The sequence below is a fragment of the Strigops habroptila genome, chromosome Z (assembly GCF_004027225.2).
Source record: "Strigops habroptila isolate Jane chromosome Z, bStrHab1.2.pri, whole genome shotgun sequence".
Classification (NCBI taxonomy): domain Eukaryota; kingdom Metazoa; phylum Chordata; class Aves; order Psittaciformes; family Psittacidae; genus Strigops; species Strigops habroptila.
This window is the reverse complement of record NC_044302.2, coordinates 36,442,727-36,470,208: the sequence shown is the minus strand read 5'-3', so window position 1 is coordinate 36,470,208 and position 27,482 is coordinate 36,442,727. Positions and strand designations below refer to the sequence as shown.

General features: G+C 38.9%; 1 protein-coding gene across 4 annotated transcripts in view; it reads left to right on the top strand.

The window, feature by feature from the left end:
* Positions 1–27,482, top strand: part of MCC (MCC regulator of WNT signaling pathway) — a 189,589-nt gene that overhangs the window by 45,504 nt on the left and 116,603 nt on the right. The window contains exon 1 of one of the 4 annotated variants that reach the window (XM_030469723.1): positions 1,103–1,717. The exons of 2 other annotated variants lie outside the window; for them this stretch is intronic. In XM_030469723.1, coding sequence (XP_030325583.1) covers positions 1,661–1,717 — 57 coding nt within the window. In that variant the 5' untranslated portion in view covers positions 1,103–1,660. Of the gene's footprint in view, positions 1–1,102; positions 1,718–1,819; positions 2,089–27,482 lie in introns of those variants that run through there. One more of the 4 variants, XM_030469724.1, reaches the window with a different exon arrangement.

The window sequence follows — 27,482 nt, the reverse complement described above, 5'->3', positions numbered from 1 at the left end:
GAAACTCAAAAATACGGACTACTAAAAAGCAAATTGGAGAACAGGAAAAAAACAGAGAAGGGAAAGGCTGGAAAATGGACATGGAGGGTGAAAGTAAAAAGTCTTGTGAAGAAATTGTGTCATTCCCCTTGCCTCCTGTGCCAGAGGAGAGTTCCTGATGGTAGGCATGGAGGAAGAACAGGGACCCAGAAAGTGCTACTGCTTTTTTAGTATGGTAGAGCAACAGATACGTGCTTGTCTTGGTTCCTGTTCTTAATGCACTTTCTGTATTGTCATTTGGATGAATTATCCGTGTGTCTGCATACTGATGTTAATCTGTGATTAACAGGAGAAAAAAAAAACCCACAAAGTGATTTTCAAAATGTTGGTCTTGGAGAGCATTGTTTCCCATGGTAATGTTTTTTTTTGCCGGTAGAGTTGTGCCACAGATTGCATAGTGTTCATTCCTGTTTCTCATAGCTTTTTTTGGAACTCACTAGGCACTTTAATAATACATTGTATTAAGATGATCGGGTAAATTTCAGCTGCAGAGTATGGTATTTCCTACATCTAACTCCAAAAGTACATCATAATCTGGTATCATGAAGTGTGGGGCTGTCACTATGTTTTAGGGGATGAAAGGAAGGGCAAAGGAGGTTGTCCTTGCAGTGAGTGCAGCATGTCCACAAATCCAGCTTGGTAAGGATTTTTCTAGATTATTAGTTGAATACTGAAAGTGAATGTTTTTTTTTCTCCCCTTCCTCCTGTAGCATCTCCCCACAGTCTTTGTAAAATGTCAGTGTGTTATGTAAAATCTGCAGCTTTCTAATGGTGCTTTTGGGCTTACTGTGACTTTTTGAAATTATTACAACACCCATCTCCATAAGTCCCCCAACTTTCCTTACTTAATTGCACATGGGAATAGAAATCCAATTTATTGTTATCCAGGTGGCATTTCCTGTTACTTAGCTTTATAGTTTTGTGTATAGTAATTGGTATGCAGAAAGCTGGAAAGATGCCTATAATTCCAAAATGAGCTCTCTGTAGCTGTCTCCCTCCCACTTACACTCTCCTTTAGTACCCGCCCCTTCCATGCACCCTTTAGCCAGCAGCAAGACAGCTGTGTTTGATCATAAACCACTTAAACTCCAGGCTCACTGGCAGGGGAAACTTTAGCATGAAGTGCAGCACTGGTTCATCTCGAATAGAGGAGCTTTTCTCTCTTTTCCGTTCTCCCTCCCTGAAGACTATAGCAGCACTCTCCTTTTAATTTCTCTGTGAACTTGCATGAAGCTCATCAAATTTTTCTGAGTACGTTAGTGGCGTTGGGAGATGCCCTTAAACAGAGTTGTGGAAAAGAGCAGCACGGAACAGGCAGCAGAGATGAAGCACACCTTGGAGATGGACTAAGACAGCCTTGGGATCCTGGCAAGCATTCTCTGAGCACTTCACAATATTAGCAAGACTCTCGCAGCAGTGGATTGTCTGTGAGTCAAAATCAGTTTGGCTCTTTTAGTAGATTTTGCATCATTAATTTAAACTATCAGTGTGGAGTAAAAATGGCTGTCTAGAGCAAAATGTGTCAGGCATAAAATTTTGGAAAAGAAAGTATTGAATCAGTTGAACAAAGCTTTGAAGCATTAAAATCTGCAGAAGTCATCAAGCCCTGAGAAGTCTAATCATGAATTCTGGAGCTGCTATGAAATATGGAAATGACTCCCCTGCAGAGCTGAGTGAGGTAAGCAGTTTCAGTGCCCTTTATGCCTTAGAAAGAAACACTCCCCTTCTGGGCTTTTCAGTATGCAAGCAATGCAATTAAAAATGAATAGAATGTGTATTTTGCTATAACTTGCTATGCCAGTCAGGAAATGACTGAACTTTTTTGCTGCATTACTCTGAATAAGTGGTGAAATGCAAATTATTGTAACCACGTAGAGACATTTTTCCTGTTACCCTGCAGTAGAGATTGCCTTGCCTCCGAAGAGCTGTGTTTATACCCAACATTAATCTTTGTAGTAGATGAAATACGGAGATCTCAGCTGAGATTAAGCAGATGGTGACTAATTTAAGAGGAAAGTGGGGTGAATGGAAGATGACAAATATTTATTGGTAAGACAACAATGTGGGCAGAAGTTGTGTTTGCTTGTATTTAGCCATAGTGATGATGTTTCTTTAGATGAATTAAGTTACTTTCCTTCTTCGCCTAGGAAAAAATAAGCCATGGGAAACTTTCTGCTTTTCCACTGGAAACTGTAGTAAGCTGTTATTTCTTACAGTTGTGGGTATGTCTGCTTTTTGCATAACACGTATGTGTGTGTGTGTTTTTAATAAATCTGAAATTATAGCCATTTTGATGTTATGCAAATGCTTAATAAATATTTCAGAAGTGGCATATTTTGTCATTTACCAAGATGTCCTAGGTATGTCATCCTTACAGGCTTTACTGAGAACTGCTCATTTAATTTATGCTGCGAAATCGCAAGCATTTGATTAAGGTCACTTTGTAGAAAATTGAATCTGCAGCCTGTATTGTCCCAGTTTAACTGAAATACTTCTCTTTCCCTTTTGCCAATGTCTCTGATACAACTTTTACTGTAACATATCCTTTGTTTACTTTATATGTTTGAATATTAGATAGGATATGCTTGGCAGAATGAGAGAGTTGACGTTTTGTGGCGTTCATTGTACAGAGAAAGGAGAGACTGGGATATAGAATGGAAAATAAATCAGTAGGCTAGTGGAGGGGACACAGTGTAGGGGGAGGCAGAGTATATGTGTGTAGGGGGAAGCAGAGTAAATGTGTAAGACCTAATCAAATGCAGTACACTGCCATGCAAGGGGAACAGTATGTTTGTGGCTGGGCAGTTCTTGTGAAAGACATTTCACGTGTTCCTCCTTTAAGTACGAAAGAGTTCAATTTAATTAACTCTGTGTTACTTTTTAAAAATATGCATGTATGCATCTAGCAACTCAGCATAAATGGGATTCATAAACTTAGCATAAAAGCTCAGGTTACTTTTGCTAGGAGTTTGCCACGCTCTTTCTGGCTACGGTCATGTTCGTGGCCTGCTAATTACTGCTTTCTATCCCATCAACATTTAATTTTCAAGACTGTGCAGGATCACATAAAACGTGGAGCGTCACAAAGATTTGATGCTTGGGTTGTTATTTGGCGCAAGATAGCACTGCTACCTTGAAATACTACCTATGAGAGTTTACTTCACACATCCATAAAGTAAAATTTTTTTTGTACGAAATACCTTTTTCTTCTGATGTTTTAACATGGGAAATATTGAAAGAACTGTGTGACTATGCACTATGCAACATTTTTGTTGTGGGGGGTTTTGTTTGTTTTGTTTTTTCCGACAAATTTACTATTTAATTCACAAATTTACTATTTAATTTGTCCTCTGGCACTACAGGTGAGTTAGAAATAGGGCCTTTCTGACTGTAGACATACTAGGGAAGATGTTGCACTCCTAACTTTCCCCAGCTAGTAATCATCATTGCTTTGCTGCTAGTCTTCATCTTTGGGACTTTTGCTGCTTGTATGAGTGTGCTTTTAGAGTGAATCATGCCAAGAGCCAGGTCAGCTTCAGCTTGACTGGTCTTGGATAAAACTGTGTGTTTTGAATGAAATATGGGAGGCTTTACAGCATCATCATATTCCACCTCCCATAAGGGAGAATATGTGTAAGTACTCTGAGGCATAGTTGCTCACCTCTAACCATTACTCAGTTACTCAGCCAACTCCCTGTGGTTTGTATGCTAATGTTAAGCCTTTTCCTGTTGGTGATGGGTGCTGTTTTGCTTGCTGTAGCTGAAGATGGAAAGTCCTGGCTAAAGACTGTAGCAATGGTTTATGTATGTGTGTTTCTCACCACTTTGTCATGCTGTCCCCCTTTTCCTTCCTTTCTGGCTATATCTTCTGTGTGCTGTGTTTCGTTTTTGATCAGTGGAAGGCAGTAGTGTTGTGTCCATTTAAACATGGAAAAACTGGCTACAATAGGAATTGATTAAATGATTGTTCTCTTAGTGTGTTTTCAACTGCACTTCTATCTCTACAGTCAGCTCAAATTTTCACATTACAGTGGGTTCCTACGAGTATATGTGTCTGAATGGCAAATATAATAACAGACCAATAAAGGCTATGATTCAGGTGGTGCACAGTGGGTTTTGGTGTAGGTGCCTTGATCTTTTTATCTCAGTACATGGAGCTTTTGGCATGAAACTACTGTTATTTAAAATAATCAAGAAAACTACAAAGCCCTGAAGATACAGTAAATGCATCCTTGAACTGAATGGATTAGACAAAGTAGAAAATGAAATTATTGGAACTCATTCCATTTGTATTGAAACTTTCTACTGGAGATTTACGTATCTTTTTGGGCAATGGGCAAAAATTAAGGAATATATTTTTTTCAAGACATGGTGTGATTGTAGAAACTTGTGTTTAGTTAACGTTTGCTGTCCTTGAACTCTTGCCCCAGTAAACAGAGATCTTGATGGTGTTACTTACTCACCTGCCCCCACCCAAAGGTCGTGCAGAAAGCAGAAAAAAACCCCAACCCTCTGATTTCTGTCATAGGTCAGTCAGACATCTACAGAACTTACGCTCTGTGGTTTCCTAGCTCCAGAGTTCAAGCTCTTGTTTATTGATACATATATTGGTATGTTACCCCATTTCTTCTGCTTTTTCTCCTCTTCAACCTTTTCTTTCTTCTGTCCATAGAAAGAAAGATTAGCCAATGTGTTGTTTGTGTAGTAGGTACAGTGAGTTGTAACTGCATAGAAACACAGAAGTAGGAGTATTGTTTTTAAATAGCAAGGTTTGCTTGGTGGTGCTGTTAGGTCTGAGGGGTTTTAAACATATGTTTCACTAAGAGAGGCAAATCTGAAAACTCTAGAATTTGCAGATGATTGTTGCTATACTCCATGAGAATGTACAGCAGCCTTTGACACCTTTGTAAGTAAGTAACAGCATACAACCAAGCTTGGTCTGTCCTAGTGTTATGAAATGGGTCTTCACCTGTCAATATTATGGCTTAACATGGCTCATGGAGTTTGCTTTTTAAGGATTAAGCAAGGAAGGATGTAATTTGTATGCAATACGTGCCACCCAAATTAGGCAAGTACTGTTTGGATCCCTTCAATGTTTTAGTCATACAATACTGTGAACATTTAATGTAATCACAAGGTGTATTTTTAAAGCCAACATTGTGAACATTACTGAAAACACGTACAGGTAAACAGTTCGGTGCATAGAAACTGCAATTACAAGCTGATTTTTACATAGCTAAAAATTAAACTTTTTATCAGAATTTATATGCTTTGTACATACTTAGTGTTTCTGCAGAAAGAGGTGTTCATCTGAAAGATATAATCTATATCTTCTAAATTCAAAGACACTACCTGGCTTTAAGCTCCAGCATTTTGTGGAGGTATCACTACATACTAGCTTTGTTCTTGTATGTTCCCCTGGCCATCCACTGTTGAGAGGGTGCGTTGAGTTAGGGAGATCTGTCGTCTGACCTGTTGGCCTAAATGTGGTCAGCAGTTATGGCCATGCTTAAGTCTGGGACAGTTTAAATTCGTAGTGTAGGAACATGAAGGAAATACAAGTACTGACATTAATGATGTTTTTCTGAGTTGAATACTTAAGAGCTAAATGATTCTTTACTACACAGCAGAATTAGAGGATACCACGGTGTTTTAAGTGCATAATTTATACCTTCTGCTTCATTGTTTAGGCTTGGAAGTCAAGTGTTTAGAATGTGAATGTTGTGGCTTGCAGCATTAGGAACAGCTACATATTCATTAAATCTTTACATTGACTGGCATAAACAGATGGGCTATTTGTCTTGGAAAAATAGTAAGTTACTTGTTTGTTTTAACAGTGCAGTATTTAAAATACTGGGAAGGGAAGATAGGATTTAAGGTTTGTATTTGTGTAGGAAGCAGAATAGTGAGTTCATAAGAAGCAAATTCCTTTATGTAATACCAGATGTGAAGAAGTAAAGAAATAGCCAAGTTTCAAATGCTTAGCTTGTGACTTTTTTATAATATTATTATAGGACAATATTGCGCTTTCTTTAAGATTTGTGTTCCACTGCTGCTATACTTAGAAATTACGACTTGAGGGAAAAATCATGTAGAAGAAAGAAAGTAAGAGGGCTGCATGTCTTGAAGTTGTGTATCTGAAGCCAGTGGCGAAGTCTCAGGGGAGCTGTGGGGTGAGGTGGGTAACCAGCAGAACAACAGGATATTGGGCCAAGCCTCACTGCAAGGGGAAAGTTCAACAGTGGCAATCCCCACCCTGAGGTATTTTCCCATGTGTGTCTGTGTTCTTTTAGAACAAGCATCAGCTTGTGCTTGTGCTGTACGTACGTATGAGGAAATAACACTGATGGAATGGGGAACAGGTTTTGTATGCTTTCACAGCTAGGTTTAAATCTCAAACACTTGTTTTATCTTTCTGGGTTTGGTAGTCTTCTCATTAAGACAGTCAGAGAGTAAATGTCACCTCATTATTGAATCTGCTTTCTGAATGGTCTATGGCCACGCTATAAGCATGTCAGCATACTTCCAGTACTACTACTGAGCAAGTAAATACCATTTCCTACTGCAATTCCATCTCTGCTTCTGGACACGGCCTTGGCTGCGTGTCAAAGGTGTATGCAACTTGTAATGTTGAAGAACGTACTGCATCTAGCCACAAGAGAAGATATGTATTTTCCCCAGTCAGAAGACATTTTGGGAGGTGTGATAAATCCTTCTTGTTAATCCTTTAAAATATTGCAACCTTGCAATAGAACAGAGTGGGATGTGGTTATGAAATACAAAGCGTGGCGTATTTTTAAACTATTTTAACTTTAAAAAGGCTGCATAACTGATTTCTTTGGCAACAGTAGGCAAACCGAAAAGGTGAACAGTGTTTGTGAACTGCTAAAGCATTAGAAAAGTGAGCACAGTATGCTTAGATAGAAGTATCTTAAGGAGAAGATTTCTTAAATGGTTTGTAGTGGAGAACTGAGTAAAACTTTCATCTGGTGGCAGCAATAACACCTGTAACCTTAGAAGAGTGTTCTCAGCTTTGTTGCTTCAGAGATGCTGAGGTAGAGTTTGCAAATCTGTACTTTACTGTTGTCTTGAGGGGTGTTGGGATAGTAAGTGTAAAATATAACTGCAGAATTTGAAGAGTCCAGTGGGAAACTTCAGTGGACATGTTCCTGGATAGTGACGATACGCTTGCTCTATTTCACAGATCCACTGTGAAATATCCACAGATTCTTTATCTCTTTGAAAAATGTAATTTATTTTTATACTTTATTTTTTAAATTTTGTGTTAAATTATATAGATGAAAGCATCCTTTGAAATGGAAAGGTCAGCTTTTCTGGGGTCATTTGGACATCTACAGTTTTTTAATAGACAGGTTTGCTGATGTTTTCAGTGAGCTGTGCTGATGGTTTTAGGAACATGGGTCAGAACATGAATGTGAATCCATAGTCATGCAGAGGGGGCTTTAGCATGATCAACCTGTGTAGTTTATAGTGTGACTGATGCAGGGTATTTGCGGTGTAAAAAACGTAGTGACTTGAAAGAAATTTTTTTTTAATTATTTTTGTGAGCTGCTTAGCAGGCTCTGAGTGTGTTCCAGCCTTGAATGTTATTAAATTGGAGCACTATAAAAAAATTAGTCAGAATGCCCAGACACTGTCAGCACAGATAATGCTCTTCTGCAGCCTCCTAATAAAAAAAAAAAAAAAAACAACCAAAAAAACAACACACAGAGATTATGTAATGTTAAAATATCTGCCTGATATTTTAATATTCCTTGTTCCTAAAAAATCATGTTTGAAAATGCTTTATGGGCTGAGAAATCAGCTAGGACAAATGTATGCTGTGAAAGTAACATTAACGATGTATTGGATCCTTTAGACGCTTTTAGGGACTTGATGTTTTTATTGTTAGATAAAAAAACCAGATTTCATTCCTGGGAGATTTTTGGAGAAAAGAGCGTCCTTTCCTGCCTCACTTTCCAACCTGTATTGGAAAAGTAAAAAGTATTTTTGTCCTTGGTCAGATTTGGACATGGCTCTGTGTGGGAACAATTGCAAGATTCTCCTTTCAGAAGGTATTTTTGTGTGTTCCTCTGCAATTGATGGATTTGTAGTCTGTAAAGGAATACAAAAACCAAAAGCTTCTGAAGGAAGAGCCCATAGATTGTAGAGTTAATGTTTGCAAAGCAGAAGTGTCTATGCTGTATGTATATGTGAAGAGGAGATATGGAAAGAGGCTCTATAATGGGATTGGACAGCTGTGATGGGGTGTAATAAGGTATTTTTGTTCTGGAACTCTGAGTCGTTTGATAAATGATTGAAAAGGAAATGTGTTCCTGGTGCATCTGTGTTTCCTTACGTTTAATTTCTGTTATGACATTGTATAATATTTCTGGGTGCAGGTTTTACTTGTACTGGGAATTTCTGCTTCCTAGAAAGCATGGAAAAGCGCATTTGAGCTTTTCTGTGACATGTAGTAATAATATACCAACTTATGTACTCTGTAAGGAAATGTGATGATCTCTGAATTCAAACATTTGCTGTGTTGAAAGGGTGGAGGTTCAGTGTGGAGATCTGGTGCTGCTAAAGATAGTGTTTTGCCACTGGTGGTAGCCTGCATTAGTCAGTCCCATGTAAGAATTTGCCACGTAAATTAACTTTCTGCATGAATGATTTGTATTTTTTATTTGCACTTTACAAAGGCAGTCCTGAGCCCAAATGCAGGCTGAGCAGAGAACAGTTTGAGAGCAGCTTTGAGGAGAAGGACTTGGGGGTATTAGTTGCCGGCTCACCATGCGCTGGCAGTGTATGCTTGCACCCAGAAAGCCAACTGTGTGCTGGGCTGCATCAAAAGGAACATGAAGGTCGAAGAAGATGATCCTGCCCCTCTGCTCTCGTGAGAGGCCACCTGCAGTCCCTCTGGGGCCCCAACAGAAGAGGGATGGGGAGCTGCTGGTGTGAGTCCAGAGTAGGGCCATGAAGATGCTCAGAGGGCTGAAGCACCTTCCTATGAAGACAGGCTTGAGAGAGTTGGACTTGTTCAGCATGGAGAAGAGAAGGCTTTGGGGAGACATTATAACAGTCTTCCAGTACCTAAAAGGGGCCAAGAAGAAATCTGGAGAGGGACTTTTTACAAGGAATGTAGTGACAGAACAAAGGGGAATGTCTTTAAACTGACAAAGGAGAGATCTAAATTAGATATTAGGAAGAAATTCTTTACTATGAGGGTAGTGAGATGTTGGAACAGGCAGCCAAGAGAAGCTGTGGCTGCCCCATCCCTGGCAGTGTTAAAGGCCAGACTGGATGGACCGTGAGCAACTTGGTCTAGTGGGAGTGTCCCTGCCCGTGGCAGGGCAGGTTGGAACTAAGTGATCTTTAAGGACCTATCCAACCCAAAACATTCTAGATTCTGTGATTTTCTGAAGATTGTTACCATCTCTAATAAACAGAAATATTCCTTGAAATTCTGGAAATTGGCTTACATATTGCAAGTCTGTTGTGATTGTTATGCATGAAAATTTGTCACTGAAATTAAAATACTAACATAAATATTTTCAGATTGTCAAATTTAAATAAATATTTTTTTTAGTATGCTTAGGTGTACTCCACCTATGTATAAATTTTTTGTCCTAGATTGTAAAGTTGACTATTGTGTTTTTTGTTTTCTGCCTTTTTTTTTTTTTTTTTTTTTTTTTTAAGTGAAAGCTTTGGAAAGCATGTAGTCGGTATCTGAATTCTAGAGAAAAAGCATAAATTGGTTTTATTCCACCTCAGTTTTTCAGTATTGTTATTTGTGATGACAATTTTCTTTGTTCGGGTAAGACACTAAACCAGCATCTTGGTTGAAGAGGGCCCTTGGTGGCAGAATAGAGAGGGCACCAGAGCTATGGGGGACTTGGGCTCTGTTGACTCTGAGGATTATTAATTTCTTAAGAGATAGGTTGAGCTGTGGTGTGACTGCTGGTCATTATTTCGTCGTGAGTAATTACTAATGATTTGAGTCACTTAAAAATCCTGAGATACTTATAATGAAAAGTCAGATGTCAGCAAAGAGTTACGGTAGAATTAAAAATCTGCCATTACAGATAAATTGTGTGAGCTGGAAGCAAGCATGCTAACAGGTAACAGTTTCTACAGTGGCGTAAAGTCATCCACAGTGCACTTCTCCTTTTCATGGTCTGAAATTCTTTTGGAGTGCTGCTGCACACTGCTGTTGAACTGCTGCCTTGATATGCACATTGAAAAAGCTACTTCTCCCAGTGCAAGTCCTGCAGTATACAGAATATTTTAAACTGATATGTATGTAAATGTTTAGCTTTAGGAGGTGAACCTGAAATTGAAGCAGAAAAGCCTGTGGTGCTTGAATTTGTGTTTTTAAACATAACTTAACTTTGTTCAGATGTTTCTTTCTGCAATATCCAGATGTCTCTGTTTCAAAGTTAAATATTTCTAAATGCAGATAAAAATGTAATCAGTGTGCATGAGTGAAAAATTACTGGCATTACCATCTTAAGATCGTTTTACTTTGAGTGCATCATTGCTTGTTTCTGCTTGTGTATTTCCACTATTTTCAGCTAAACAAGAAGGTGTTTTAAAGAACAGCTAATTATGAAATGGCTGCTACTGTAATAATAAACATAATTTTTGCCATTAAAGTATAGAACATTGAACAAAAGGTGGAAATAGCTTACTGTTGTTAAAATACTAGGTTTGTCTTTGTGTATTAAATACAAATAGTCATTAGGAAATCCCAGCATTTTTGTTGGCCTTGCCTTTATAATAAAGCTTTTTAAAAGATTTTGTATTGTAATGCAATTTAATATTTAATGCAATTTAATATGTAATGCAATTTAATATTTTTAGGTGGAAGTGATACTGACATCTATTAATGTTGCTTCCTAACATAAACGCCTGTTGCATTCTGCCTTTGCAAGACTATTAATAATTGAAATTGCAGTCTTTCGTAAGCTGAATTTCTTGGGAAAATTATCAGACAAAATGTTATATTTGTTTCCACAAATGAAGCTAGTGAAACAGACTAAACTTCCTTGTGTTAAAAATACAAGAACATCTGGTGATTCTTTCTGCTGCCACATAGCTTTGCAGTAGAAATTGGAATTTGCCAGGTTATTAGCATTTATGTTTTTTTCTATTAGCCGATCTCATGAAGCTATTCAGGGAAGGAGGCAAAAATGTTTACAAGTGCTCCATACTAGATTTATCTATATCACTGCAGCTAAAGCTTCCTCAATGAAGATTTCAATAGGTTTGCTTTCTCTCAGAGGTTACTGGCAGTCTCCCGCAGTTGTTGCTTGGATTTTTGGGTTAGGCTACAGTCATTATGACAAGATGTGAAGATGTCTGGACCCAGACAATTCCCACCCTTACCCATCCAGTCCAGCCTTGTCGGTTTCTGAAGATCATGCTTTCTGATGAAAAGTTGTAAAGGACAAGAGCTGGTCTTGAAAATTGAGAAGAGGCACAAGGAAGTGTAGAGCCTTACTGACAAAGGAGGTACAAAGGTGGCTGAAGGTATGCTGGAAGGAGAACCCAGGGCTTGAAGTGAGGAGGTGGCACAGAAGGACATGGTCGCAGAAGTCACTGGGAGCACTTGTTTGGCAGGAAGCTGGGTGTGTTACAAGGCGTCTGTGCTGGGAGATGAGGATGGGGACCTGTGCGTTTGAGAGAGGGCAGCTGAGAAAGGGTATGGGTGAGACATGGCTGTGGGCCATGGAACAAGCAGCTGGGAATAAAGGGGAATGGAAAAGAAGCCCAGAAAGGAGAGACTAGATGTGAATATATGTGGGTATAGGAAATATATGCAAGCTTCCCATCTGTGCAGAGCTAAAACATGCAGTTGTTGTTTTAATACGTTAGTGCAAAGGCTTTGAATTATGTTTGTATTAACACTGTAAATCCAGCATGTCTAAGTTTCAAATGCTGGGCTTTATTACTGGTTGCAGTATTATTGGTTGCATTCTAAACTTTGGAAATGCTTCAGCAGGTGGTTGCTGGATTTTATTGCAGATTACGAGAATATATCACAAAGGAGAAATCTGCATCAGGTTTATGGCCATCTGCTAATAACTGAAATGAGATACTGTTTTAAAAATAGGCCATTTATACATTTTAAAATGTGTGGATATTTCAGTGTTTGCTAGAATTGTAACAGCACCTCTGGTTTCTGATCTGCCAGAGCAACTTTTGGAAATGTTTCCAAGAGACTAAATTATTTTTGTTGCAGTTGTGGAATTACAGTTGTCAACACACAACTTTGATACATGGCTGTGATGACAGAGAAATATAGGATCACTACTGTGCTATGTGATAAATCCAAAATTATTTCTTTGACAACTTGGTGCCTTTCTGAACCATGCTTGTAGAAATTTGGGTGAAGCTGGTGTTCCCACAAAACAGCAGATCTTTTGCAGATTGTAAACCGACATGTATCATTTACTTGCAAAAAGACATTGTTATCTGACCTTCATCTACAAGAAGCTGAGATAACCCTACCCCAAACTGTTCTCATTTGCTGTTAAGAATTACACTTCGGGGGCTGAATGCATCCTGTTTGATAATCTTTTGCACTTTGCGTCCTATTTAAATTGCACAAGTTGCTTACTCTTAAACTGTTGACATATCTTAAGTAGTAGAATCTAGCTTGTTAACTGTAGTTGGGGTTGATACTATCATTCTTCAAGTGGCATGTTAACTGCATCATCCTTCCTTGGGCTGCTGCTTCTTTCAAGTGTACTTGACATGGGTTTTACAGCCACTTACACAAGCCAAAGTAGTCATCAGCAGAATAGACTGGATACCTACTTAAGAATGGTGTGCTGAGGACTGTCCTTTTCTATTGCTAAATCTGCATGAAATAAGTTCATTTTTCTCCCCTTTTGTCTCTTTTTCCCTTTTGCTTGCACAGCATAATTTTTGCAAGTTACTGATGCTGCTGTTGTTTGATTTACTGACATAAGTGGTTCTTTTTATTTAAGCTCATTTGCAGACATACTTGGTTCTTCTTATTTAAACTTATGGTGGTCTACGAGTTCTCTGTTCATAGCTTGTGCTTTCTTTTTATGTATGGTAATTGATTCCTGTAGGAAAAAATTATTCTCTCGTAATGCTTGGTATACCGATGTTCTGCCAGGTATAACTAACTTGGTGGAAGGTCTGGCCCATGCTAAACAATCATGTAGTTTCTTTCAGTGAAATCAGTAAATAAATTAAATCTTTGAGGGAAAATTTATCTCTGCCTGTAGCATGATGTGTCAGTTAACTGCTGTGAATTGTACTGCTATGGTAGCAATATTGAGGTGACTGCTACACGTGAAGGAAAAAAAAAGTTAAAATATTTCCAATTATGCTTTTCTTCTGTTTTATGAGATGCTGCCTTTAAGAATAGATAGAATCTCTCTACTTCTACTCCTCTACTAGTGGATATCTTACCTCTTGTGCAAAGTAGAAAAAAGTATATTGATTTGGAACAGTCAAGCCGTGATGGCATAGGGATTTGTATTAATTTAGTAGCTTTATGAGAGATCTCTGCAAAACACAGAACACTTCTCCTCCCCTCCCCCCCCCCCCCCCCCCCCCCCCGCTTTTTAGAACTTAGAGATTCTGTCTCAGATCCTGCAGGGCTGAATACCTGTGAACACCCGTAATTATCTTTCTTTGTGAAACTTCGTGTAGTTGAATTTTGATACCTACCTCTTCTGCAATGCAAATAAATACGCTAATTGCTTTTCATGAAGGTAGGTTTTATCCTTTCATGTAAGAATTTCTCTAACTTCCTATATTTCTGTATTGTGTGTTATCCTGAATCTCTTTGTCTTATTTAAACAGTTTCAAACCTAATAGTTGGTGCCAGTGAGGTATAGGCAAGAATGTTACATGATCATATTCTTCAATAGTGAGGTATCAGTTTCCATTACAGAATCACAGAATGGTTAAGGCTGGCAGGGACCTCTGGGGCTGATCTGGTCCAAACCTCTGCTCAGCAGGGTCATGTAGAACTGGCTGCCCAGGACCATGTCCAGGCAGGTTTTGAGTATGTCCAAGGATGGAGACTCCACTACCTGGGCAGCCTGTGCCAGTATTCAGTCACCATCACAGTCAAAGCGTCTCCTGATGTCCAGAGGAAACCTCCTGTGTGTGTGCTTCAAGTGTGTGCTCGTTGCCTCTGTTTCTGTCACTAGGTACCACTGAAAAAATGCCTGGCTCCATCCTCTTTGCGTCTTCCCCTCACGTATTTATATACATTGATGAGATCTCCCTTGAGCCTTCTCTTCCCCAGGCTGAACGGTCCTAGCTTTCTTGGCCTTTCCTCCTAGAAGAGATGCTCCAGTTCCTTCATCATCTTGGTGGCCCTCGGGTGGACTCTCTCCATTAGGTCCATATCTGTCTTGTACTGGGGAGCCCAGAAGTGGAGCAGGCACTCCAGGAGTGGCCTCACCAGTGCTGAGTAGGAACAGAAAGATATCTCCCTCAATCTACTGGCAATACTTTGTCTAATGCACCCAGGATACCAAACACCTTCTTTGCAGCAAGGGCACATTGCTGGCTCATGTTCAATTTTCTGTCCACCAGGACCCACAGGGCCTTTTCAGCCAATCTGCTTTCTAGCTGGGCAGCCCCCAGCATGTCCTGGTGCCTGGGGCTGTTCCACCCCCTGAGCTGTAGGACTTTGCACTTCCCCCTGTTGAACTGCATGAAGTTCCTCTGGGCCCATTTCTCCAGCCTGTCCAGGTCCCTCTGGATGGCAGCACCACCCTCTGGTGTATCAGCCCTTCCTCCCAGTTTGGTGTCCTCTGCAGACTTGCTAAGGGTGCGTTCTGCCCACTGTCCAGATCATTAATGAAGATATGAAATAGTATTTGTACCCAGTAATGACCTCTAGGGTAACTGCCAGTTTCTGTCCTCCAGCCAGACTTCGTTCTACTGATAACCATTCTCTAGGTGTGGCTGTTCTGCTGGTTTTCAGTCCACTTCACTGTTTGCTTATCCAGCCCGCACATCAGCAGCTTCTCTAAGCAGATTGCATGACATGCACTGTTAGAGGCATTCCTGAAGTCCAGGTAGACAATATGCACTGCTATCCTCTCATTTACTGTGCCACTGTCGAAGCTGATTGTGTTAATGAAGCGTGACTTGCTCTAGGTGAAGCTATGCTGACAACTGCTGATGATTTTCTTGTCCTTCATATGCTTAGAAATTATTTTAAGGATTAGCTGCTCCATTACTTTCCCAGGAATTGAAGACCAGCCTGTAGTTCCCCAGGTGCTTCTTCTTGCCCTTCTTAAAGATAGGAATGACATCTGCTTTCCTTCTGTCTTTGAGTCCTTCTCCCAGTCTCTATGATCAATCAAAGGTTTTCAAGAGTGACCAGCCTCACAATGACATCTGCCAGCTCCCTCAATGCTTGTGGGTGCATCTGATTTATAGAACTCGTTAAGAACACGCCAGCAAAGTTTTAAGTTGACAAGCAGGTATTCTTTGTTGCCACGCCGGGAGACACGGGATATCTCCTCCTAATGTGTGTCTTGTTTAAGCATCAGATAGACCGTGATTACATTGTTGCTTAACATACATATTCATCGCATTTCCGATAAACGTCATACATATTCATTACTTGTCTGAGAGTCGTTTTACGTAATTCCACACCTATTTTCACATGCGCATAACAAGGTGGTAGTGGTCTTTGGTGGTCGTTTTACTTCTGCCAACAATCTTCATCACTTGGCTGTTCCTTGAATTTTTGTTCTGGAAGTCTTTGAAGCGTGCGCAGTAGATAAATGCTTACACCAGCTTAATTAGTTCAGTAACACTACTGACATAAGCGAGTGATTTCTCCTCATCCTTCTACTTATCAGTGAACTTCACTACAGTACCTCCTGAACATCTGCTGGTTTCAGATACTACTCTTTAGCTACAGTCCCGTTTTGGTTACAGTAAATTTTGTATGAAGGTCATAAGGTTCTAAAACTATGTCAGCTACAATGATTTATCTTGTACAAGGATCCTGATTATGTTCTTTTGGTTGGGCTTTTTAGGTTTGGAAAGTTTTGTTGTTACGTACAAAGCCACCAAGCTGAAGGTTACTTAAAACTGAATTTTCTTATTTAAAAAGGATTATATTTCATTTTGTACTTCCTTGTCTCACATCCCATCAGGTTATGCTCTTATGTGTATCCAGTTTGCTTAAGTCTTTCCTGACCTGATCCTCTTCCACTTAGGGTGCGTCTTCTTTGCTTCAGCATTTCTCCCTGTTTTGTGGGGCCTGAGATTCCGGAAAGCCAGTCTTGCTAATCAAGGCTGAGGTGAAGAAGGCATTCTTCCATATCCTTTGTCACCAGGTCCCCTGCATCATTCAGCAGTGGGCCCACATTTTTCGTAGCTTTCCTTTTGTCACCTGTCTACCTAGACAAGCCCTTGTTGTCTTTGATATCCATGGACAGATTCAATTCCTTTTGGCCTTTGGCTTTCTTAACGTCATCCCTACACCCTCGGACAACATCTCTATATTCCTCCCTCATTACCTGCCCGTGCTTCCTTTTTGTGTTTGAGTTTTGCCAGGAGCTCCTTGTTGACCCAAGCAGGCCTCCTGGCATTTTTGCCTAACTTCCTACTTGCTGGGATGGACTTCTCTTGAGCCTGGAGGCGGTGATCCTTGAATATTAACCAGACTTCTTGGGCCCCTTTCATTCCAGGACCTTATACATTCCTTACAAGAAATATATATCAGAAATTGTCAGTTTATTTAAATGTTTCCTTTCATTCTGCAGAGTGGTATGATTAGGATTTAATAGATTTTGCATGGTTCTGCTTTAAAGAAACTACACAAAATAAATGGCAAACCAATAAAAAGGACTACCTACACTGCTTAAAAAAAAAAAAAAAAAAAGGAAAACCTTTCCCCTGTTCCTCTATGTGCCCTTGCTGCTAATTTTTAGAGGAAGTTATAGTGGCTTTTCATGGAACAAGTCTTCCTTCCAAGAGAACAAAGGAAGAATTTTGCAGTTTTAGTTCTCCCCAGATGTTGATGTTATGTGTGTTCTATCACGTGTATTGCTGCATTCATAGGGATCTGAAAAAGCAGTACTACAGAAATCACAGTAGGAAAGTTTTAAGTTTAGATTTTGGTTTTGAAATGCAATAATGTGGGAGTTTCTAGTGAGTTTGCTGTTAATGCAGAATCCAGATCAGTTTGTTCACCTAAATCAATTTTGAAATTAAACTTCCATTTCAAAGACATATTCATAGTAAATTCAATCTAAGAAGAATGTGAATAATTCCTGATGTGGGTATAAGTATCCTGGTTGCTTAGTACTGCATAATACCAAGTTCCCTGGAAATGACAGACCTGTCTGGCATGTATGTGTGTTACTGTCAGTAACTAATGGGATGGCATTTCTGAGAAGCAGAAAATTCTACAGTGATCAGAATCCATACATGCCCTGGTTAATTCACAGCTTTTAAGCACAGCTCCTCATGGATTAAAACAAAGTTAAAAATTAGTAATTCCCTTCTCCTTTCCCATGGAAGGAACCACCTCTTTATACCACTGGTCTATTACAGCTATGTGAACACTCAGTTTGGTGCTTGGTGCAACAAGGATGGAAGAACCCTTCAGTGTGGGAAAAGCAGAGAACGGGAGTTAGCATCCATTTGGGGGGGGGTGGGGGTGGGGTAGGGGAGAAAGAAGAAGAGATGAACCTCGGACTTGTCATGAGAAGTTAAATGAGTTTCTCATTTATGAGCACTTGCCATTATTGCTGATTCTTGACTTCAGGGGGTTTCAGGGCATCATTCTGACGACTGAGTTACTGTTAATTTTAAAATCTAACAGTGAAGACTTTTTTCCTTACCTGTTGACTGTTTAAACTCAGGTTATGTTCTTATATTCATGTGGTCTCTTTCATGTGTCATTACCAGAGCTTAATGGCTTTTAGTTTGAAAAGAATTGCAAGTGCACAAATGAGCAATATTAAATCACTGCAGAACAATACAGTATCTGTGGCAAAACATGCTTTATGTATGTGAAGTTATAAAAATGTAAAATATTTAGATTTTCTTTAAAAAGAGGGAGAGAATACTCCCTGTAAGAAATGTATATGAAGACATAAGAGGACACGCAGGAATTCTAGAACTATTTTTGAAAGTTGGGGGTTTTTTTGCTATTTTGTACTACCTGTGGATTTCTCCTTCATTTCTTTCAAAGCTGAAAATACATGATCAAAACAGGTTTGCCATTGGATTACTGAGATATTAAAATGATTAATTTATGTAGTCTTTCAGAGACAATGAAGTAATTCGCAGTCTATTTATAGTTCTGTTTTCCAAATTTTCTGGATTTTCCCCATGCAAGTGGGTATATCTAAAGCTGTACTTCTTATTTGGCTGAACGGGAATTGCAAACAGTTGGTAACCTAAACTATCTATCTGACTTATCCTGGAATGGTTGAAGGACCAAGTTGCCAAGATTTAGTGGGTGTTATTTAGGCCAAGATGTAGTACCCTGTCTTTTGCACAGAAAAGATAAATAGAACAACTGATAGAGTAAGCTTTGTGTTAAATTTGAAATGCAAGTAACTTACAGTACCATTGCAATGACAGTGGATCTTTGTACTTTATAATGCATTTCATTTGAGAGCTGAAATCAGCTGTATACCATTACTGATGCAATTGTAGTGTATGAGAACTTTGAATTTGCTGATTACATTACATGCTTTATGAGAAATCTTGTTAGTCAAACTGATAATTCCAGTTGCCTGGCTTGGTCTTGTGGAGTGTGTCTTATTAGAGCATGGATATGAAATTACACTTGAAAAAACACTTTCTAGATAAGGTTTTTAGGGGATTTTAATGGTAGGCTAAGTTGGGACAGTTTTACTTGTTAAGAATGACAACGTTGCAGCTTTTAAGCAGATTTGATGACATTGTTTGAAGAGACGGAATTTAGTAATTTTGAGAGAATAGGTTAAAATAAAGGTGGCCGTAACACACAGAAACTTTTAGACCATGGTGTCTCCTATTTAAATATTTAAAGATAAATTGTTAGCAAAACCGTTGGCAGTCTCTTTCATCCTACGTCATAATAATTGTATTTAGAGCCCGGAGGCTCAATCAGCAGACATTTATTGAATTTTATAGTTTGCCTCTGGGTAGGTTTTTCTGCTTCTCAGTTTTCAGTGCCAGCAGCTCGTTCTGAGCTCATTATGTAAAGCTCATTATGTAAAGCCATAATGCTATGTGTGTTCTCAGTTTTCATTAGCCCTTTCTTTCAGCCCTCTTGCAGTTGCTAACTTACTGTTTCTGCCCTTAATCCCTTTGCTTTTTACATGTGCCCATCTCTCCCTTCTCTGTCTCTGTCTTTTTATTTATGTTGCACTCTGAGATTGGCACTGCCTTCTGGAGTTCTTACTGGTAGTCTTCAGTGAAGGAAGAAGGAATCCTGCCTCTTGCAGGGTTGACTGTAGGAGGCTGCAACTGCATGGAGAAAGAGGCCAATTCTGTACATAAAATGGCATGTTTCTGCCATATAGTTAATTAGCATGATGTTGCAGCAAACGAATAGTCACAATTGAACCAGTATAATAACTAAATACAATGAGTATAATAACTAAATACAATGAGCAATTGTGCTTAGACTAGCACAGACATGGGCCAGGTGATCCCAGGTGGTGTTGATCCAGCCATAACGCAGTGCTCTGCTTTGACTCGAAACCAATCCTAGTTGTGTACCCTTAGATTTAGAGTTCTTGAGGATTACACACTACTTAAAAACCTAACAATAAAAGTATGACTTCTGGAGAATTTATGGTTAAGTGTTTTGTCTTACAAGCTACCTCTTTGCTGCAGAGTACACTGAAAAGTCAAGCTTCTTCAGCAGGTTTTGACACTATGAGGAGTGGTTTTCCTGGAGAACTCACAAGTGCTGATGACTAGGTTGAGTTTTGCTGGAATTCCAGTGTGTCAGATTACTATTTTGCACATAGCTGTTTCTTCAGATTTTATGTTGGATTACCACTCTGCTAACTGTAAGTGACAATAAATTGTATGAGGATACCTTTACCTTTTCCCTGTGAGCCCTCCTGCAATCTCCGGAAATATCCTCCTCTTCAGTAACTTTTTCCTGCTGTAGTATTGGGAGCTGTCTGAATGTAGTTAGTTCTGGTCATTCTAAGCTAGATTCCTAATAGTAATTTACAAATGTCATATGTCTAGTAGTTCCCTAGCCGAGTGCCACTGCTGTTTCTCCTCCTTGCCCACAGTCAGAGTCTTATGGCAGCTTGAAAACGAAAACAAAATATTTAAAGCAGAGAATAAAACATAACTGAATGTTTTGATGTTACTCAACCAAATACTTGTTTCCTCATAAAAGAATAAATGGCTTTGAAGTTTAACTTAGTTCTGTTCAGTCTGGTGGTCTACTAACTTCCCTTTGGTATTTTAATAGAAATTATAAAAAAAGAATTGATCTAGACAAACTGAGACCTTTGTGGCCACAGTGAAGTTGTGGACATTTTTGCATTGCTGCAGTCGTTAATGGTACTAACCCAAGTGGTTTGATTTTAGTACTGCTGCATTTCATGCATAAATTTTTATACGCAGAAAAATAAAGACCTTGCAACCTCCTAATTAGCAAATCTAGTAAGTGGTATTCAATTTATGGTTATATGTCAAGTACACTGATTGTGATTATGAAGTCATTGCAATGTAATAGTGTAATTTGTCAATATAAATCAAAATCTTCCTAATTTAGTGAAAATTTTTATAAGCTATGTGAAAATATTGCTTCTCATTGGCTGAAAGAAAATGAACACTGAAGTAAAAAGAGAACGTGAAGGACTAGTTCTTTGATAGGTCATATTCCAAGAAATACATTTTGCAAGCTTGGCAATATGTTCAAATTTTAGTTGAAACATATCAATTTATAATTTGGCAAACATAAAAATAATATCCTTACTTTTGTTCACTTATTTTTGTCTGATTTTGCTCTTAAAAAAAAACAAAGCGCGCAGTCTTAAAGCATCTGAAAGCTGCAGTTTCTATAGTACTGCCAAGAGGGCTGTGTTTGATTTTTCTATCTGAAACTGGGTGACATGAAAAAAATAATTAATTGATGTTGTTGCTTGATCAATAGTTGCTGACAAAAAATGATTGTCTTAGTAGTAGACTAATAAAAATCACATGATTTTGTTAGTTGACTAAGCAAGGACTTAGAATAATTTTTTCTTGGAACAATTTTGTCTTTCCTCCTGTATTTCTCACTTTCATTTGAGTTCCCAAGCTCTTCCTGGATTCATGTTGTTATGTTTGAAAGGGAAGTTTCTTGTAAGATCAGAACCTTGCACTTAAACATGCTGTGGGGTTTTTTGTTTTTTTTTTTCTTTCTTCTTTTTTGAGGGTTTTTTTTTAACGCAACAAGGCAGTGCTGATACTAGTGTTTTTTAAGCTCTCTGTCATACTAATATAACCTAAAAAGTAATTTAGCAGAGCCACCAGAACAATAGGCCTCTCAATGTTTGCTGATAAATACCATGCACTTACAAAGCTGTCTTTGCAATTAAGAACCCTAATAGGCAATGGCCAAATTTTATTATTGCAGTGCACATTTGGTTGGGTCCTAGACTGTAGTTCAGCGACAGTAAATTTAACTTCAGGAGCCCTGTAGAATGTAGAGGGGAGAGAAAGGGAGAGGGAGGGAGAGAAAGAGGAAAAGGGAGAAGAAGGAAGCAGAAGGAAAAAATTGTACTCACTGTTTGTGGTTGTTCAAAATACCGACATGTTCATTTTTTAACAGCATGCTTCATACTGTTAAATGCCTGAACTACCTCACTTTTATGTCTGACTGTCTGTTTTCTGTGCTCCAGTAGCCAGTATAAAGGTAAAAGCTGGTATAAATGTTATCATTCCTTCTGGATTATTTGTTGGAAATACAGACATGACCTTACCTAATCAGATGGAATTTGCCCTTCTAGGGGTCTGGTGTTGTTGAGAAACGGTTTTAATAATTGTGGTACCACAGTCTTAAGCAGTAACTTTCAGATGTCTATGAAGTGCAGATAGGAAGGGTCATAGAGATGTGTGAGCTCAGTACCCTGCTTCCAGTGTTGTGCTGCTATGTGGGCAAAGAATGGATGGAAATGAAAGAAGGCGCTCTTCTGAAGTGTAATCTGGAAAATTTTCGCTATGTTTTCACAGAAGGCTGGAAGAAAGAGCTAGATGCAGAAGGCAAGCTTCCAGGAGAAGTAATGATAAAAGACAGTAATTTGCTACATATAAGGATTCACATCTTAACACAGTAAAGCATTAGAACAGAGTAACAACTTGAAGCAACTAATCTTGCCAGTGATTGGTGTTTACTGAAGTAGCTCTACACATGTTCTTACTGAGTTTTTATACGAACGCTGAAGTTACCAGTAGGAAATTAATTCCTATTTTTGTTAAAAAGCTCAGTGCAGATTTTCCAGAAGTTTTGTGGCTGAATGAGAACTAGACTAGTGTCATGTGATTCTGTTGGCAAGTTTTTATGAGTGTTGGGAAACATTGTACAGGTTTTTTTAACTGTTCAGAAAATAAATGTTGTTTGTAACTTGGGGGAAAAAAAAAAATTAAAAGTGGTCCCATTTTCCACTTCATTAAAGCTTGTGAACCAATTGGGATGAGTGGCTTCCATATACAGGGAAAAAAACCAAACAAACCCAAACCCTTAGGAAAAGGCAAATCAGTATATTGAAGCTGAACACAAGTAAAAGATTAAGTGCTTTCCTTTTGGGTCCTAAATGGCAATGTATGTAATCTATTAAAGAGCTTTATGCTGGGGTAGCTGCAGTACATGAGCAAAAACACATGGGAATTTAATATCCTTGAGCCTTCTAAAGCTGCAGTCCAGTTGACTATTGTTTGTGGCATATAGCTTTCAGGAATTACAGCAGGATTATTTGGACTTTTTTTAATGTGTAAGATTCTTGGCATGAATTCCAGTCGAGGTGGAACAGAAACCCATTAGAGACGGCAGAGATTCCAAATGGCTAATTGTTTTAAAAGGAAGAGCAGTAAGTACATATAGTGTATTTGTCTCAGGGTCAGGGGAAACTTGGTGATCCCTCCCTTCCCATGCTTAATTTAATCAGAAAAAAACCTTACTCTTATTTATGTCTATTTATCTACCTTTACAGGGTTGTTCTGAGCATTAGTCAGTATTTGTCAATTTTTTAAAACCACAAAATACTGTGTATCTACCTATATATTGCTTACCCCTTTAAAACATCACTTGTATTGGAAAAAAGAGGGCTGGTTTTTATTTATGTATGTGCTGATAAAAACAGTCATTGTTTGGAGATTTTTTTTTTTTCTTTTATTTTTTAGCTAAATTGTCTACAGAATCATGTTTTGGGAAATAAGGCTGACACATTCTGCTCTGTCAGTATCTGGATTTCATTTTTTCCTTCTTTACGCAATTGATTTGAGCCTCTAGAGTCTGGCCATTTGTTTCTCATAAACTATTGTTCAGTAATATTCTAGCTTTGTCCTCACCTTGTTGTAGTTTAAATGGACTGCTATAATATCTTTTCTTGGCTCTTGGACTATTTTATTTTAGGACTTGGACTATTTTATTTTATTTTATTAGCCTTTCCAAAATGTTTCTGCCACCTCCAGTTTTGAATATATGAGAAATTCAAATTTTTTGAATTGCCATGAACTTTTTCTGTTGCTGTTGTACTGACATTCTGCTTTGTTAACAGTGTGATATTAAGTATGTTTTTCCCATGTTTTTCTTCATGTTTTCCTATTCCTTTGAGCTCTGCTTTCTCTGGCAGTGTTCCAGAGAAAAGGACATTGTTTCCCCAAAGGATTACTTGAATTACATATATATAATTTAAAACCTGACGATTTCAAGGTCTGTTTCATTATATCAAAATACTGGTCTTTGTTACAGTGAGTGCACTACTGAACATGTCTGAGAAGCATGACTGAAATCTTACAGCCACAGTGAAAGTAGGCAGGATTAATTTTTTTAAAAAGGTCCCTCTTTGCTCTCTACCAGTTCTCATCCTGATTAGTTTTGGTTCTTTTTGAAGACTGATCATTTGACCTATTAAATGAATATGCTGGTTTACAGTGATAATAATAATAATCTAAAAGCAATTACTTGGGCAGCTGTCCGAAGGGCTCTGGTATTTTAAAAATGTTTTCTGCTATGAATCATGGAGCAGACTTGGCTGTTATTGAAAATCCAGACTGCCCAGCATTTCAAAGCAGTGTTCTGTCTGGTATCTTCTGAACAGAGCACAGCTATCAACCAAGCAAGAGATATGGCAGTAATATGACCAAGTCCTTATCTCTGCTCTGATATGTAGCTACCAATAAAGGATGTGGGAAACTTACTAATGCATCCATTTATGCGGTGTGACTTTAAAGCAGGTGGCAGAACAGGAGAATTTTCACTCTCATAGCAGATTTTAGATTTTCCTTTTTAAGAATTAGCTCTCAGTGTTTCCATGTTTCTCTCTAGTTTAAATTATATTGTTTAATAAGTGTACTTCTGTAGGTTCTGAGGTTCTGAGGATGAGAGTCTTCATCTCCAGGGCACATGGTCTAGCAACTCTCTTTGGCACTTGGTTCTCTTGAAAAGTTTGTTATATTGATGCCTGTTTAATCTCAAATCAATTGAGGATTTATTTTGCGTTGAATTTTGTTCAGATTTTATTTGTGCCTTATGGTTACATCATGCTTCTTGACTACAGCAAGTTCAGTATCCTGATAAAGGGAAGATTTAAGAGAGCTACTTGCCCTTGATGACTCATCTCTTGAAGAATAATGAAAGGGCTTGACACAGGATTAAATTATTCTTTAACAGACGGTGATTGGTCTTGATGGAGATGAAAACTGTGGATGAAATACAACAAGAATGTCAACTTCATTTCATAAAAGCTATCCTGGTATCAGCATGGCTTTCAGGGGTCAGAGGTCTATGCAAATTGTGAGGAGTCATAATTTCCACAAACCATGTCTTTTTAGTCTTATTGTATCTTTTAAGAGCCACTATTATGCAATGCAATTAATCATCAAGGGAGTTTGGGTTTATGGTATATATTCAAAGTAAACTTCTTTTTTTAATTGCTGGAGCTTTGTCTTGTGTGCTTCGAGCGAGTGCAGTAATAAGTGCTTAATTTAAAGGGATGCTGTCAAGCTAAACATACTCCTTTTTATTTTATTTTTTCAGTTGAGAGGAGCCTGAGAGACCATGCCAATTCCCTTGCCAGCACTGTAATTTCATGGCTGCGCTGCTTTTTGCTTTCCAGCAGACAATAAGAAAATTGATTAGTATTTCATAAATATGTAAAGTTTATAAAATATGAAGAATTTAAAATACAGAGGTAACTACTTTCCCCAAGTAGTAATTAATCTTAATAGTGCTGGTGGTGGTGTTGGGGGGGGTGGGGGTGATGTTTGGGTTGTTTGGGTTTTTTGACTTTTTTTTCCTTTTTTTATTTTAAGGAAGTTCTGTACCTTCTCAGCATTCAGATTCTTGATTCTTTTGTTATAATGTACTACATTCACTAGTTAGCTAAAAATTCTGTTTCAAGTGTACTACATTAAGGAGCTGACAGACGAGCTCCTGCACATCTTACTGTGGCAGCCTGAGAAGCTGCTGTTTGCCAGCTGTCTGCACCATATCTGTTGGAGGTTGGTGTTCCAGTGGATTGTTCTGCTTCAGCTCTGCTCAGGCTAAAGCCCAGCTCCATTTGTTTCAAATCCCTCTTCATTAGAAGTATTGCCCTCCATTTAGCACCCAATGAAGGACTGGCAGGACATCCAGGCTCCTAACTGCTTGTTCTGCCCTTGATGTCTGAGACATTGTTACCGTGATGCCCCATAGATAATATCATGATTTCTGTTCTTGCTTACACGCAACCTGGCTGGTCTATCATGAGCTTCCAGCTGAACCTTGGACTCTCATTCTTTCTGAAATGATCCTCAGGTTCTATTTCATCCATACTCTTCCTTGTAATAGCCTGGCAGATAGTTTACAATGCATGCTTCTGCTCTCCTTCGCTTTCCTTCTTTCCAGAACAGTATGCATTCTCCAGTATCTGTTCGATTCATTATCTTATAGTGCTTGTTAGCTGTATATGCCATGGAAGCATGAATGTATAGACTAGCCAGTTGTTCCCATTGATGTCTTCCAAGTCCTAGATGTGTTCTGCAGACATAGCTCAGCTGCTGTGAGCTCTTGCCACACTGCGTAATGCTCTTTGGAGTTTGAAAAGTGTGGTCATTGACAGGTAAGTTAGTGGCTGCTTGGGGTCAAAGGCTGTTCTATGTTTTAAATAGTGGTATCCTGCTACTGACTGCATTGAAATTGGAAGCAAACTTTCCTTGCAGGGTGGAACAAACTTTCAGTTGCATTTTCTGAATATCACTATAGCAGCTGATGTTGATCCCATGACAAAATGAAACAAAACAAAAGTAATCTTTAGAAATACACCTGTTATGTTACACAGTTTCAGTACCTGAAAACACTTTAAATGTATCTTAAAAAAAAATCACAGAATCATAGAATGGTTCGAGTTGGAAAGGAACTTAAGGTCATCTAGTTCCAACCCCTCTGCCATGGGCAGGGATGCCTCACACTAGACCGTGTCCCCCAAGGCTCTGTCCAACCTGGCGTTGAACACTGCCAGGGATGGAGCATTTATCACTTCTTTGGGCAGCCTGTTCCAGTGCCTCACCACCCTCACAGGAAGGAACTTCCTCCTTATATCTGACTTGAAGTTCCTCCTTGTCCTATTCCTAAAATCCCTGATGAAGAGTCCCTCTCCAGCATCCTTGTAGACCCCCTTCAGATACTGGAAGGCTGCTATGAGGTCTCCACGCAGCTTCTCTTCTCCAGGCTGAACAGCCACAACTTTCTCAGCCTGTCTTCATATGGGAGGTGCTCCAGCCCCCTTATCATTCTTGTGGCCCTCCTCTGCACTTGCTCCAGCAGCTCCATGTCCTTCTTATGTTGAGGACACCAGAACTGCACACAGTGCTCCAAGTGGGGTCTCATGAGAGCAGAGTAGAGGGGCAGGACTCCCTTGACCTGCTGGTCACGTTCCTTTTGATGCAGCCCAGCACACAGTTGGTTTCTGGGCTGCGAGCGCACACTGAAGCCGAGTCATGTTCAGTTTCTCATCAACCAAAACCCCAGTCCTTCTCACGTTATTAACTAAAATATAGATAATAAAGCGTACAAAATTCTTCTAGGGAAGTAATTTCTGGAAGTTATAAAACCATTTGCATCTGCTGTAAGCTGTTTCCTAGACAGAATAACTCTTATTATACCAACTTTTAATAAATAATGTTGTTGGGTGGGAGTTTTTGTTTGGTTTGGATTTTTCGTTTTGTTTTTTTGTTTTTAAACACAGCAATGGCTTCAAGTTTTTTATTTT